Source organism: Frankliniella occidentalis, unplaced genomic scaffold, assembly GCF_000697945.3.
Source record: "Frankliniella occidentalis isolate FOCC.00 unplaced genomic scaffold, Focc_3.1 Scaffold73, whole genome shotgun sequence".
In the NCBI taxonomy this organism is placed as follows: domain Eukaryota; kingdom Metazoa; phylum Arthropoda; class Insecta; order Thysanoptera; family Thripidae; genus Frankliniella; species Frankliniella occidentalis.
The window spans coordinates 465,420-478,093 of record NW_026267203.1 but is presented as its reverse complement, the minus strand read 5'-3'; the positions used below and the strand labels follow the sequence as shown (position 1 = coordinate 478,093).

Here is a 12,674-nt window from a genome sequence, read left to right as displayed (position 1 = left end):
CCAGGAGGAGGAGGTCCCCCCCCCCTTTCACCCGCTTAACACCCCCCTCTCACCCGATCTTTATTTCTGGTCCCCACTCCGCGGCCGGCAGCACGACCTTCCTCAGACGGGGAATAGCGAAGAGAGCGCGCCAAAATACTCAGAACCGGGCTGGACTCTGCGCGGATGGTATATATTGCGGGCTTCTCTCCGCGGGGAGCTACTTGGTGTCGTGTGTCCGGTTGTGTAGTGAACGTTCACGATGGGTAAGTGTGCATTCCCTCTCTATCTCCAGTCCATACAGAAGATGTAATCTCCTTTGTTCTTTTCCCTTGTGCTATTACTAATACCTGCACAACCTCGCAAATATCTTGCAGTTTGCAATGAGAACACCTGCTGCTACAATTGTAATTTATTGAGTGATGTTTTTGCCCATCTCTTAAAATTCTCATGTATCCAATGTGTCAGTAATTTTTTTTATTATGAATCAGAATGGTGATTTTGTTTTAACACATATGTTGTTCCAGTTTTAACAAAAATTGAGGAACTGGAGGAGATGGCTGAGGAATTAAAAAAGTGTAAAGGAAGTCCAAATTTAAAGATAAGCGGTTTGAAGAAGAAATGCGTACTGGAGCCGCATCAACTAATGGCAGTAGAGTGGATGATGCTAAAAGAAAAGCAGAGTCAGGGAGGTATACTGGCTGACGATATGGGTTTAGGCAAGACCCTACAAATTATTGCCCTAATCCTGAAGGAGCGAGAAGAGGAAAAGAAGGAGAGAAAAGAAAAAGAGGAAGATGAAAATTTGAGTCAGTCAGAAAATGGATCGGAAAGTGATTTTGATGATAGGCCCAGACTGACTCTCATTGTGTGTCCTTTAAGTCTAATGGATCAGTGGGTGAATGAGATCACCAAGTTTGTTTCATCTGAACACGAGGAGAGGCTATCATGCTATAAATATCATGGTCCAAACAAAATTGCGGACTCTAAAACACTTCAATCAAATTATTGCGTTGTGATTACAACGTATGCCACATTAAGAAGGGACTGCTCTGACCTTAAGAGTAAGAGTCGTCTATTTCATGTCAACTGGAAGAGAATCGTTTTGGATGAAGCACATATAGTCAAAAATCCTGAAACTGCTGGATCAGCAGCAGTTTGTGCCTTGAATGCTAAGTACAGATGGTGTGTAACAGGCACTCCAATACAGAACAAATTGTTAGACTTGTATTCTCTGTATAAGTTTCTCCAGATGCCACACTTTGCTACTGAGGCTAACTGGGTAGAAGAAATTGGTCAGGGTACAGATTTGGAGAACCAGCGACTGCTCTATGCACTATTGCGGGCAACTATGCTTAGAAGAACTAAAAAGGAGCTTGAAAATGTTCTCGCCCTGCCAAGAAAGACAGAAAAACCAATTTCTATTGTCCTAGATAAAGACGAGCAAGATTTATATTGGCTGATTGCGGAATATGTGCGGCCGTGGGGAAGTACGTACAATGGGAATTGCAGACTTAGTTCTTAGGCGCCCAATAAACAAAAAAAACTGACCATGAATCATTTAGAGTCATTTTGCAGACTTTGAGTGTCATGGTGAGAGACTTTCTGCCTATATGTTGACTGGTTTTTTAGTCAAAATTTAGGCAAAAAAAAACCTACTATGACAATCAAAAGCTGTAAATAACTTCATAGTGAGTTTTTTGTGTTTATAGAGCAGTGAAATTGCCAGCTAGTTAGGCAAACTACGAGTATCAAATAATATGCCCCTGCAATGTCTATTTATTAAAAGAAAATCAAGTTTTCATTCTCACATCAAAAATTTATCACTTTCCAGGAATTAATACAAATAAGGGATATAGTGGTATTTTGCTGAAGAGACTTGCCCTAGCTCACCCAAATCTGCTCATAACTGATGGTAAAGGTGCTATAAATTTGACTGATGTGGATGATCCATCAGTTATCAATGACAAGGACCCTGAAGAAAGTGAGGAAAGTAAGGCTGACGCTGACAAGATAAGGATTCTTGAAAATAAATGGAAGTACGATGGCACAAAGCAAAGCTTTATAGAGCAAGTTTTAAACTGGAGATCTTTCGATCATAAAATACTGCAACCCTGTCACGAGCCGTCAAAGGTAAAAGGTGGCCCCACAAGGTCACCCGTTGCACCCGTCGCAACAGTCACGCTAGTCACAGTGCGACGGGTGAGACGGGTGACTATTGTGGGAAGGGGGCTTTGGCTTTTATCACCCAAAAATCATTGCTGGTACATTTGTCAATAAAATTAATAAAATTAGTTTCTGACCCCTTGTAGGTCTAGAGAAAGAATCTAGGGATATATGTCTGTGTTAAACTAGCCCTTTTGACAAAACACATACCCCTAGCACTAGATTCCTTCTCTAGACCTAAGGGGCTCAGAAGCTAATTTTAATGACAAATGTTGTTCTTTTCCTTTTGACTTACTATACTGTTTTCTTAAAAACATTCTTATTTTTAGCTGAGAAAGTTGCACGAACTTCTGGAACATGAGGTTCTATGCAAAAATGATAAAGCTATAATTGTGTCCCAATGGACGAAGATGTTGGACTTAATCGCTGATTCCTTGGAGAAAAGGAAAATTAAATACTGTGTTGTTAGTGGTCCAATAAAACTGGATGAGCGCAGGGAAAACTGCAAAAAATTTAATGAACCAGGTTCAGAAATAAAGGTATGTTATTTTTTATTTTTTTTCAATCTTTTACAGAATTAAAATGAAAGCAAAATATATGTTAGTTTTCGCTTTGCTTCTAACTCATGAAACATTTCTTCATTTCAGGTGCTCCTTCTTCAAATGAATGTCGGAGGTGCTGGGTTGAATCTTATAGGTGGAAACCACCTGTTCATTTATGACTTACATTGGAATCCTCAGCTGATGAAACAAGCATTTGACAGGGTGTATAGAATGGGCCAGACCAAGGATGTCTTCATCTACAAGTATGTGCCATTTGAATATATTTGGGAAATTAAGTATGGAATAAGTACTACACAACCACATTTGTAAATTTATTTTGTTTCAGGCTAATAACTGAAATTGAAAATTCAATTGAAGAGAATATTCTAACAACACAAGAAAAGAAACTCCAAATGTTTGAAGAGGTTATGAACTTCAACGAATGGATACCAGGAATAAATAGGGGCTTGAGTGATAATGTGATGGTTGAAACCATGAGATTACGCGATGGGGAAGAATATGACAAATTGCTTGAATATTGTAGGGGTTAGCCCATGACACTCCATGCCCATGAGTTACCCATTCATTGTCAGATTATTGGAAAATTCTCACATGACATGATTTGCTTATGATTTAACTTTGACTTGAAATGTAATAAAAGTAATTTACAGTAATTCCCTATTGTTACATTATTGTCAGCTGTACTTACAAAGATAGTTTTCAACTCACTCAGGCAACATAAAAAGGTCTTATGACATGAATTGTCAAAACAACATCAAAACAACCCTACTTTGGTATCAATGTGACAAAATTTTGATGTCATTTGACCTTAAGATGTTGCCTGGAGAGAGCAAAACACATAGCTGCCTGCGAGACCTCTGTTGTAAAAGTTGAGATTTTGGAGGTTTCAGTGAGAAATTTGTACTCCTAGTCCATTACTGAGTGTGGAGAATGGAGAGAATCAAGCACTCATGTCATTCTGCAAGCTGCATTTTATTGTAAACACCCTACATCAGTTCAGAGTACGTCAGAAGACTAGATATGCATATACAAACATAGATAAAAAAATGATTCTGAAATATTCATACAGCAATCAATGAATTTAAGATATTTAGTTCTTTGAATTATTAAATACATATTGGTCATATGAAACTGCCTCAAGTAACAGCAGAAGGCACTGACTGGTTACAGTAACAGCATAGCGCCGCGGGCACAAAGCAATCTGTTCTGATGTCGAACAATTTTACACTTGAATTAAATACCAGTTCATATATACACTATGTACAACAATTGTATTACAATTGTACAATATAAAAATCTCATTTGACTCAGTCATCCAGGACTTCATCATGTTTATTTATGCTTTTCAGTTCAATATATTAATATAATTTCATAAATAGCATCTCTAGTGCAGTAGAAATGGTGTTTAAATTCACACTTTAAGTGTTTAAAATCACCCTTCCTTCACTCTCTACTGTTTACAAATTATGCAAGGTGCTAAAATGAAGCGAAACAGAAAAAAGAAACTAACAAGAAACAATGTAACAGACAAATGAAAAACTCAAATTTCTGATGAAAAGAAATTTTTTCAGACAGTTGAAAATGAATCATAATTGCAGTGCAATGAATTGAAATGAAAAGAGTGCTTTTTTCATGAAAAGCTATCTTGAAATATAGCCCTGATGAATTACATAGATATTGCAGTTAAAGAAAACATGTTTGACACATGAAGAAAATAGGATATAAGAATTCAAGTAGCTTCAAGCACTGCAGTGAAACCAAATGAGTACAAGTCAAAGGTTTGATGTAAACTCTGCAAGTATGATTCATAGATTTCACATTATTATGAGTTTAATGAATGAAATGTTGACACAACATCAAAATGGTCAATAACAAGATTAACAACAACAAAAGCCATACAGATAAATTCAGTGATGCATAAACAAATACAAGAGAAACTGTAAAAAATGGCAGCCAAATCCATAACGTTGTAAATATGGGGAAGCACCCATGCATCCTGCGTCAATTGCACTTTTTCCAGTACCTATAATTTTCACACAACTACACAAAAAAATAGCATCCAAATATCAACAGTTTCAAAACTAAATATGTTATGTTTGGTTAGCATTGCATTTAATACATAAGCGTCCTACATCCAGTCATGGCATCAGATAAAAAATAATTGGGACACAGAATATTAGCACACTCAATTCTACTGCACGTCTTTCCCAGTAAAGATTAGAAATCCCAATTAAAAGATACTTGCTTTGTATTGCACATAGTGTCAGCACAAACACTTACATTAAATTTTGATCACTATGAATCAAAAATTCATAGCTTTACAGATAACTGGCCCCGCAGTCAGATAGATATTTGATAAATCAGAAAAACCAAGCAAGTGCTCTTAAAATTGAGAACCAAAATAACCAGTAACCTAAGATTTCACAGAACATGCAGTAATGTCAAAATGGAAGACATCACTTAAGCACCTCAGTGCAATAGCTACCACCTCGCATCCACAATATTAGAAACAAACAATGACATAATTATTGGTAAACCCGGCAGTTGTACATTTATTTCTCACATAAGGCACAATGCCTGACAAGTAACATGACAATTCCACATAGAGAAGAACCATTACATACTCACAGGCGAATTATTGATCACAGACTACGCTTCATTCTTTTTGTGCAAATGCAATGTACAATATATAAATGTCAATGCAAGATAAACATATAAAACTGATGAAAACACTACATGTGAGATTACCACAGATATTGCACAGAAGCAACACAGACACATATACTGACAAACTTGAAACATGTTTAAAGAACATGCACAATACATGTCAACCTCATGAAATGGAAACTGGACCACATTCACACATAACATTACCTGAAATTGACACGCACCAAATACACATCCTTTTATTTAATTAGTATTACCAATTCTCAGTTTCAAGTAAATTGGCGCAAATTGAAAATTTGAACAGTTTACAGCAGCACACTTTGAGCAAAATTTCCTTTACTTGTAACTTAAAATTCAAACAGAAAGAGTTTGGCTGTTGAGTAACAATTTTTGAAAGTCAAATAAAAAGTTACTTTTGAACCAAATCACCAGATAATATTAGGCACTAATCCAACTGGATACATTTTTTGAAGATCAGGCTTAGTTCTCAAACTAAAACAAAACAGAACAAAAACTTTCCAGAAGTTTAGAGTAATACATGATACAGCTTTTAAAGCAACAAAATACAACTGACTTTTTGGTAGCTCACTTCCTTAAAAGAAAGTGTAAAGGGAATGTTGGACTTCATTATGGTGTCATGCTCATCAGACTTATAAAATAAAACTGTAGTATTTCTACACTTACATTTTCAATGCATTCACTCTTTGCGAAGTGAGAGACACTCTAACTATAACCACTGACAAAATATTGTTCTAAAATATAACATCACAAGGCATTTGCCACAAAAAATATTTAATGCTGACCTATACAAGTGCTGGAGAGCTCACCTGTAACTAGTGGGATGTTGGGATACTTTGCAGCTGGCACTAGGATCCCACCAGCGAGCAAACTCTGCCATAGAGTGTACTCGAATGTGGTCTGGCCAGCAAACCACAAATGCTATTTGCTCACATGATGTCTAATGCCACTGCGGGAAATGACAGCTTCATCAGCGCAGCGGAGTACCTGCAAAGCAAAGATCAAAAAGACCAAACGTCGGTCAATACAGAAAGGAATTAAAAATATTGTACAAAAAATAAAAAGGAGGATGGTTCCCCATGGTTTGCAAAAGTAAACAGCATAGTCAAAGCTCAGTATAACATTTTCTTAAAAGGAGAAATGTACCGGTATCTACAATTTCTAATTGGAAACTTAGCCCCCCCTTGATTCTGTATGCAAAAGCTTGCAGTTAACAGTACTCAAATGATGGTTAGCCAAGCAAAACTGGCAAACATGAAGTACACAAACAACACTATGGAAATTGAAATTATTTAGTTCAAAAAGGCAAGGAATGCAACAAATGAGAGGGAGAGCTATCAGCAAGGCATGTCCTTTCTCATGGTATGGTAAATATAGCAGGTAACTTGGTGGATAATGCAAATTAATGAGAACCACAACATTCCAGTGGTTAAAACAATAATCAAACATCTTAAAATGCAAAAAAAATTGCACAAAGTCAAGACATTTTTACATCCATCCACCAACCTGACCAAAATAATTTAGTTTCACCATAACTCCAATCAGTGATTATATATTTGGGGGGTATCTGCAAGAAAAATGTTAACAGAAAAGGAATACAGAACCTGATTTCTTACCCACTATGGCTACGCAGTAGAAGAAAGGCACCGTGGCTATTCTCTAAGGAAAATTTCTAAACTATAATATGACAATCCAGAGACTTACCTCAACACAATTCTGGTATATGTTTTTGCCCTCACGAATAGTCTTGATATGAGCTTCACAAATTCTTGGTTCAAGACCAAGAGAAGGTAAGAAAGTATTCTGCAGATGGCATAAAAACTCATCACCCTAGAGAAGGAATAAAAAAATTAGCATGCAGGAAGAAATTCCAACCAAAATAAATTTTAAATTTTGACGATTTAAAATTTTGCAGCCAAAACAAATACTAACCCTTTTCTTAAAAATAGATGCAATCAGTTGAGAGCATTCTTTGCCAACAGCACGAGACTCAAGGGAAGATTCATCAAGTGATTTCAAAGGCAAGTAGCATGCCGGTACAACTCTCTCATATAAAAATTCAGAGAAGCCATCTGGTTTCTCACCAACGCCACCCCACTGGTCAACCATCTTTTTCAAAATAGTGTAGCAACTTTTTTGTGCCTGAAATTAATAAACTTGTTAAAATAACTACCAAACCAAAGCTTCCATTTTACGATATGGACTACAATACAACAACTTACAGTGGGGTCTGGGTCATGATAAGTTCCTTGAATAACCCAATCAAGAGCTTGTTGCAAAGTGTGAGGCTCTTGGGCTAATAAAACTTCTAGAATGTTGTTTGTGACTATTGCACTCACAAGTCCAAGAAAACTTCTGAAAAGATAGTGATTCTCTTCTTGAGCGTATGGATTGTCTTTATCTGTGTCAGCTGCCCAAGCAGCTGTGAATGTTGCTAGGGTTGGGGCCATAAGTTGTTGTACAAGCGATGCAGAATCCTTCTGTAAGGTGTAAAGGAAAGTGTTATTAATATCAGAATCAGAGAAGATATAAGAAGACTCAAGGCTTTGACAAGACTACAAACCTTGAACTTCATTATGACTTGAAGAACCAAAGGCATAAATTCAGAGAGTAGGAAGGCATCATTGTCACGGAGCACAGCTTGCAGAACAAATGGTATAAAAGGCAGTACTTCTCCCTCTAAGCAAATCACCATTCGATGCAGAAACTGACGAAGGCCACTTTGCAGCAGCTCTTTTTGATTAGGGCTCTACAAGAAAGAAAGTTGTGTCATGAGTCTTCAAACAAAACAAGATCAAATAAAAGGAATAGTGAACATTAACATACCTGTAAACAAGTTAGGAAGACCTGTAGAACTTCATAGTACAATTGGAAACATCCGAAGACTCTTGTGTCTTTCAGGTTATTGAATGCTTTGCTAACTCCCGTGACAACAGCCATAGCATGGCACATGCTATGGGCCAGAGCTGCTCTTTGCTCTTCATTTTGTTCAGTTGTTAATTGAGCAGAAAGTTCCTGATATCTAGCTACGACTGGCACCAAGAGATTCCTAATAGTTTCTCCCTTTTCCTGAAATAAATGCTTTCATGAAGAGTGCACCTTAACAATTACCTTACTCGGGATAATTGGAAAAGAAATAGAACTGTACCTCAGGGGAGTTTGTGCCAGAAACAATCAATAACCCAACAGCCCCATATAAATACAGCTGATCTTCATGGCAAAGCCAGGTTCCATTGCTTTGGGGTAAGCTCAGTTCCAAGAAGTCTTTTAAACTTGCTATTACTTGGTATGAATATGATGCTAATGTAGATCTACAAACCATTAACAATTAGTTACTTTCATTTAATTTTTTTAGGAAATGAGGAAAATATGATAAAATTTTTACCTTAAACTTTTAACAAATAACTGGAAGAGACATGCAGCTCTTGCCCTGAGTTTTTTATCAGTGCTGCGTAAGCCCCGGTGATCCAGAAATGCCTCCAGCACAGGGGGAATCAGTTCTGGCTCCTTCAAAAATAATTTGTCTCGGCGAGACACAGTTTCTAGAAATTGCAGTTTGACTGCAGGGTCGGGATGATTACTGACCCCGGATGAAAGGAGCTCCAATAGCATGAGGCGAATAAGGTTGTTAGCACTCTGTAAAACATAGCATATGAGATTAAAAGGTTTGAAGGGGAAGAAACTGTCCCTTTAACAAGCACAAAAAAGTCTCTACCTGTGTTTCTTGATTGTTTTGAGGCGGTGAAGAACCAGCAGCAGGCAAAGCTTCGCCAAGGACATACAGTATGAATATTACACACTCAACCTCACTAGTAGAGTAGGTTTGAAGGTCCTTGAGAACGCTTGTGACAACTTGGTAAACCAGCTGAGTGACTCTATCTTTGTCAATTGCAAGTAAATTAACAAAAATTATCTTGAATTCATTCCTAGAAGATGATAATTCAAACAATTAAATGAATAGTGACAAATAAAAATTAAGACATATGCACAAACCCAGTATTTTTAAATACACAACTCTGGGGAAAATGTAGCTCACCTCAAGTCCAAAAGAGATTGTTGGCGATCTTCATTAGAAGTTCTGAAGTAATCAGGATGCAATTTTAATTTATCAATAACAGTTTTTAGGAGTTTTTGAACTATTTGAATTTGCTTCTCAGTCAGAGCTTTGCCTTTGAGTTTCTAAAATGTTAAGACAATTATATATATGGAGAATAATCTTAGACTTAAATCTTTAAAAACATCTGATAAAATTTCTATTCTTTCATAAATTTTATTACTATACCTTAATGTATTCCTTGGCATATCTCGTGACTTTGAGGCAAACATTTTCATCATCATGTTGAAGATATCCATCCATGTATAATATGTTTTCTTCAGCAGCATTGTATGCTACTTCAGCAGCCTCAAGAGCGCCTTTCTCTTTAAGTCTGTTATAAAAGCATTTTAACAACTTCAAATTAGTATTGAGCGGACAAATTGAAAAATAGGTACATCAAGATATTGTTACCTATCATATGCCTCCAGGAGGTTGAGGCCAATGCTATTAACTAAGTTAGCCATATTGGCGGAGTATGCCACACAATCAACCTAGATAGACAAAAAATATAGGATTACTCAAGGTCGGTCAATGAATCAATCAATGAAAAACACAAAAAAACATTCAATTAACTGTTATTAAATACAAAAGATCCACAATGCAAGACAGGAGTACCTGAGAAGGAAGTAGTGGAACTTCAAAATTCCTTAACAGAACCAGCATTCTAGTAATTAACTGCAGCTTATCAAGATTATCCATGCCCTTGTCAACAACCTGACACAAAAGGTCCGCCGCAGCAGCCCGGGCATACTCATTACGCATGAGCTGCAGAACTACGGGGAGGAACTTGTCATTTGCTACAGTTGTAACATCGATCCAAGGCACATAGGCGCCTGTTACTTCCAAACAAGCTGTAACAATTTCTGGTTCAGCATGCCATGTGGTCTGAAAATAGATTTTTAAAATTAGATAATACCTCTTTGGTGTTTTTAAGCTGAACAAATAGCAATGTACAAGAACAGTGACAGGAAATGCTTACAAGAATCTGGAACCATGAATCCACCAAGACTTGCACACTAGCTTCTCTCATGGTGTCTTTAAGTTGAGTACTGCGCCGAATGAGCTCATCACTTCTATTATACTTTGGGCTGAAAACCTGCAGATTCAAATGATTTATAGTACAAAATGTTTGGGAGGAATACAAGGGAAAATCATGAAATATACATTGCACATACCTCTGTGTCCATGGCCGAAAGGACAACAAGGAAGAATTCTACAGAAACCCGACCCAGAGAGAGAGTGCCAACTAGATCAGTGAAAAAGGAGGGCCAACGATGTGGATAGTCTTTTACAAACACCAAAGAGAAAATTTGACCCATTTTATTACGAATAAATTTTTGTTCAGGAATTTGTTGGGAGCACTGTAAATAAAGCAAACATGACATAAATCAAAACATGTATGGATGGAGCCATTATCAATCCATGCTACAATCTTATTCCAGATAGCACAATAAAAATAACTAGAAACTTGCCTGTAGAATGATCCACCGCAGTAAGTATTGACGAAGTTCAATTTGTTCTTCGGCAGGGGCGCTGCCATATTGTGTTTGTATATAGACCTCCAAAACCTTGAGATACAGGAACTTGGTTTGGGAATCCAGAAGAGAAGATCTCTCACCAACAAGTTCATTGAGACACATTCTCCAGTTACCACCATTCACATTTACACCCATTCCGTCACCCACACCAGGCCCTAAGGACCCGATGCTGCCAATAGGTAACGACATGGCAACCCCTAAAATCTGCAAAGAAATTATGCTTAATTAAACAAGGTAAAAGAAGTGCAGCTAAGCAGATAATGTGAATGCAAAACTTGACTAAACGTAATTTACAGATAATGGAGGCAGAGAATGATTCATTCAAACTAAACAAACCAAGTGTTTTAAAAAAATTGGACTTTGTACTGAGTCAATCGTTAAATCATAACATAGACTTTATTTTCTAATTAAAAACAATCTCTTATCAACAAAGCAAAGCCAAAAAACACACACATGCTTTACACAAAAATGTGTTGAAAATTAATTGAATTTCTTAGCATTGTGTTACAAAATATAAGGAAAGTGTCCAGCTGTCAGAGGAAAATAAGTTAAAAAAAAAACACTCTACAAGAACAAAATATTATTCTTAAATTATGAAATAAGCATTTACAGACACTATTGAGGGGGAGACAGTGGCGGATTTAATAATGACTTGATAACATAATCCTACTCAGAGACAAGGAAGCAGACACACATGTGAGCCTTGAAAACAAATCACTTTTGGAACGCTTACTTGTTGATCCATGTGCTGGTGACAGTAGTTAAGTCACGAAAGAATATTTGTCGATCATAGCACGAAAAATTCTGATTTTCATCAGGGCATCCCGAAAAAAAGCTTCAATTTGCACGCTGCCAGGCCACGTTAGAAGAACGACATAACCTCAAAAAAGTAGCACCGCCCGATGTTTTTCTGGGCGACAGGCTGGATTTTAACACCGAAGAACCGTAGAGCCTATGCGCCGAAAGGAGGAACAGCAGTACAACTCGTCTCCAGATCAACCCCACACACAGCACAAATCACACTTAAGCTGATGAAACTCTACGTTTTCTGTGTGCTTGTTCACGGGCGTATGCATACAAATATTGAAGTTCATGGCCTACTTGGACCAGCCAGCATCGGAAAGATGACGCAACGCTCTAATTCCACCCATATGTCGCCCTTGTCAAGGGTCGGTTATCATAAATTTCCGAATCATACAGCCGTTTTAATTTCGCCGAAAAGGTTTGGGTGGGCAGTTCACGTGTGTTTGTACGCTGGCCAATATGGCTCCGTTTACATCAGAGTCCGACCCGACGGCCGTGGCCGGTTCATAACCACGCGCTCCCGCTTCCGCCGAGAGAATGTCCGCTCCCGGGGAGAGGCGCCCGGAAGTCTTTGTCGAACGTCTGGGAGCTTTTTATTAATTTTATGAACTTTTAAAGGGTTTTGCCCCAATGAAGCACCGCAGCGCTCTTCCAAAATAATGGCAGGGGTGTCAGGAGTGTCGCGGTTTCCGTGGAAATTTGGTTCGAAGACGGGGCCTTGTGTTGTCGCATTTCGAACTTTCGAACCGTTCCCGCTGTTCCCGCCAAGAGAGCTTGAGGCTATCTCCGACAGAGCGCAGCAGCGCACGATCATGACAAATCTAGGATGCCGTGTCGCGCAGA

The 12,674-nt window shown here is 37.8% G+C and overlaps 2 protein-coding genes across 3 annotated transcripts; one reads left to right on the top strand and one right to left on the bottom strand.

Annotated features, from left to right (window-relative positions):
• Positions 1-78: 78 nt before the first annotated feature.
• On the top strand, positions 79-3,361 carry LOC113213584 (transcription termination factor 2). The gene is made up of 6 exons (XM_026432693.1): positions 79-245; positions 507-1,469; positions 1,814-2,112; positions 2,475-2,684; positions 2,793-2,950; positions 3,034-3,361. The coding sequence occupies exons 1-6, from the start codon at positions 242-244 to the stop codon at positions 3,236-3,238; spliced, it is 1,839 nt and encodes a 612-aa protein (XP_026288478.1). The 5' UTR covers positions 79-241; the 3' UTR covers positions 3,239-3,361.
• A 300-nt stretch (positions 3,362-3,661) lies between these two features.
• Positions 3,662-12,362, bottom strand: LOC113213583 (exportin-T). Of its 2 annotated transcripts, XM_052268623.1 has the most exons (18): positions 12,071-12,362; positions 11,761-11,979; positions 10,962-11,231; positions 10,665-10,850; positions 10,469-10,585; positions 10,105-10,374; positions 9,901-9,980; positions 9,676-9,820; positions 9,430-9,572; positions 9,109-9,319; positions 8,779-9,029; positions 8,542-8,704; positions 8,220-8,462; positions 7,957-8,142; positions 7,616-7,873; positions 7,326-7,535; positions 7,098-7,223; positions 6,433-6,960 (listed from the first exon to the last, which is right to left on the bottom strand). In XM_052268623.1, exons 2-18 carry the CDS (start codon positions 11,770-11,772, stop codon positions 6,871-6,873), a joined length of 2,961 nt encoding a protein of 986 aa, XP_052124583.1. In that variant the 5' UTR covers positions 11,773-11,979; positions 12,071-12,362; the 3' UTR covers positions 6,433-6,870. The 2 variants fall into 2 exon arrangements, with proteins under 2 accessions (XP_026288477.1, XP_052124583.1); XM_026432692.2 differs by lacking the exon at positions 6,433-6,960 and adding an exon at positions 3,662-6,380 and having other exon boundaries at positions 11,761-12,361.
• Between the last annotated feature and the right edge of the window lie 312 nt (positions 12,363-12,674).

Excerpts from the sequence above, each read along its gene's own strand:
- LOC113213583 (XM_052268623.1), bottom strand. Across the intron at positions 9,981-10,104 it reads TTCCACTACTTCCTTCTCAG|GTTGATTGTGTGGCATACTC; the intron begins GTACTCCTGTCT and ends TTGTCTATCTAG. Across the intron at positions 8,463-8,541 it reads CTGGCACAAACTCCCCTGAG|GAAAAGGGAGAAACTATTAG; the intron begins GTACAGTTCTAT and ends CATTTATTTCAG.
- LOC113213584 (XM_026432693.1), top strand. Across the intron at positions 2,113-2,474 it reads CCTGTCACGAGCCGTCAAAG|CTGAGAAAGTTGCACGAACT; the intron begins GTAAAAGGTGGC and ends TCTTATTTTTAG. Across the intron at positions 2,951-3,033 it reads AAGGATGTCTTCATCTACAA|GCTAATAACTGAAATTGAAA; the intron begins GTATGTGCCATT and ends ATTTTGTTTCAG.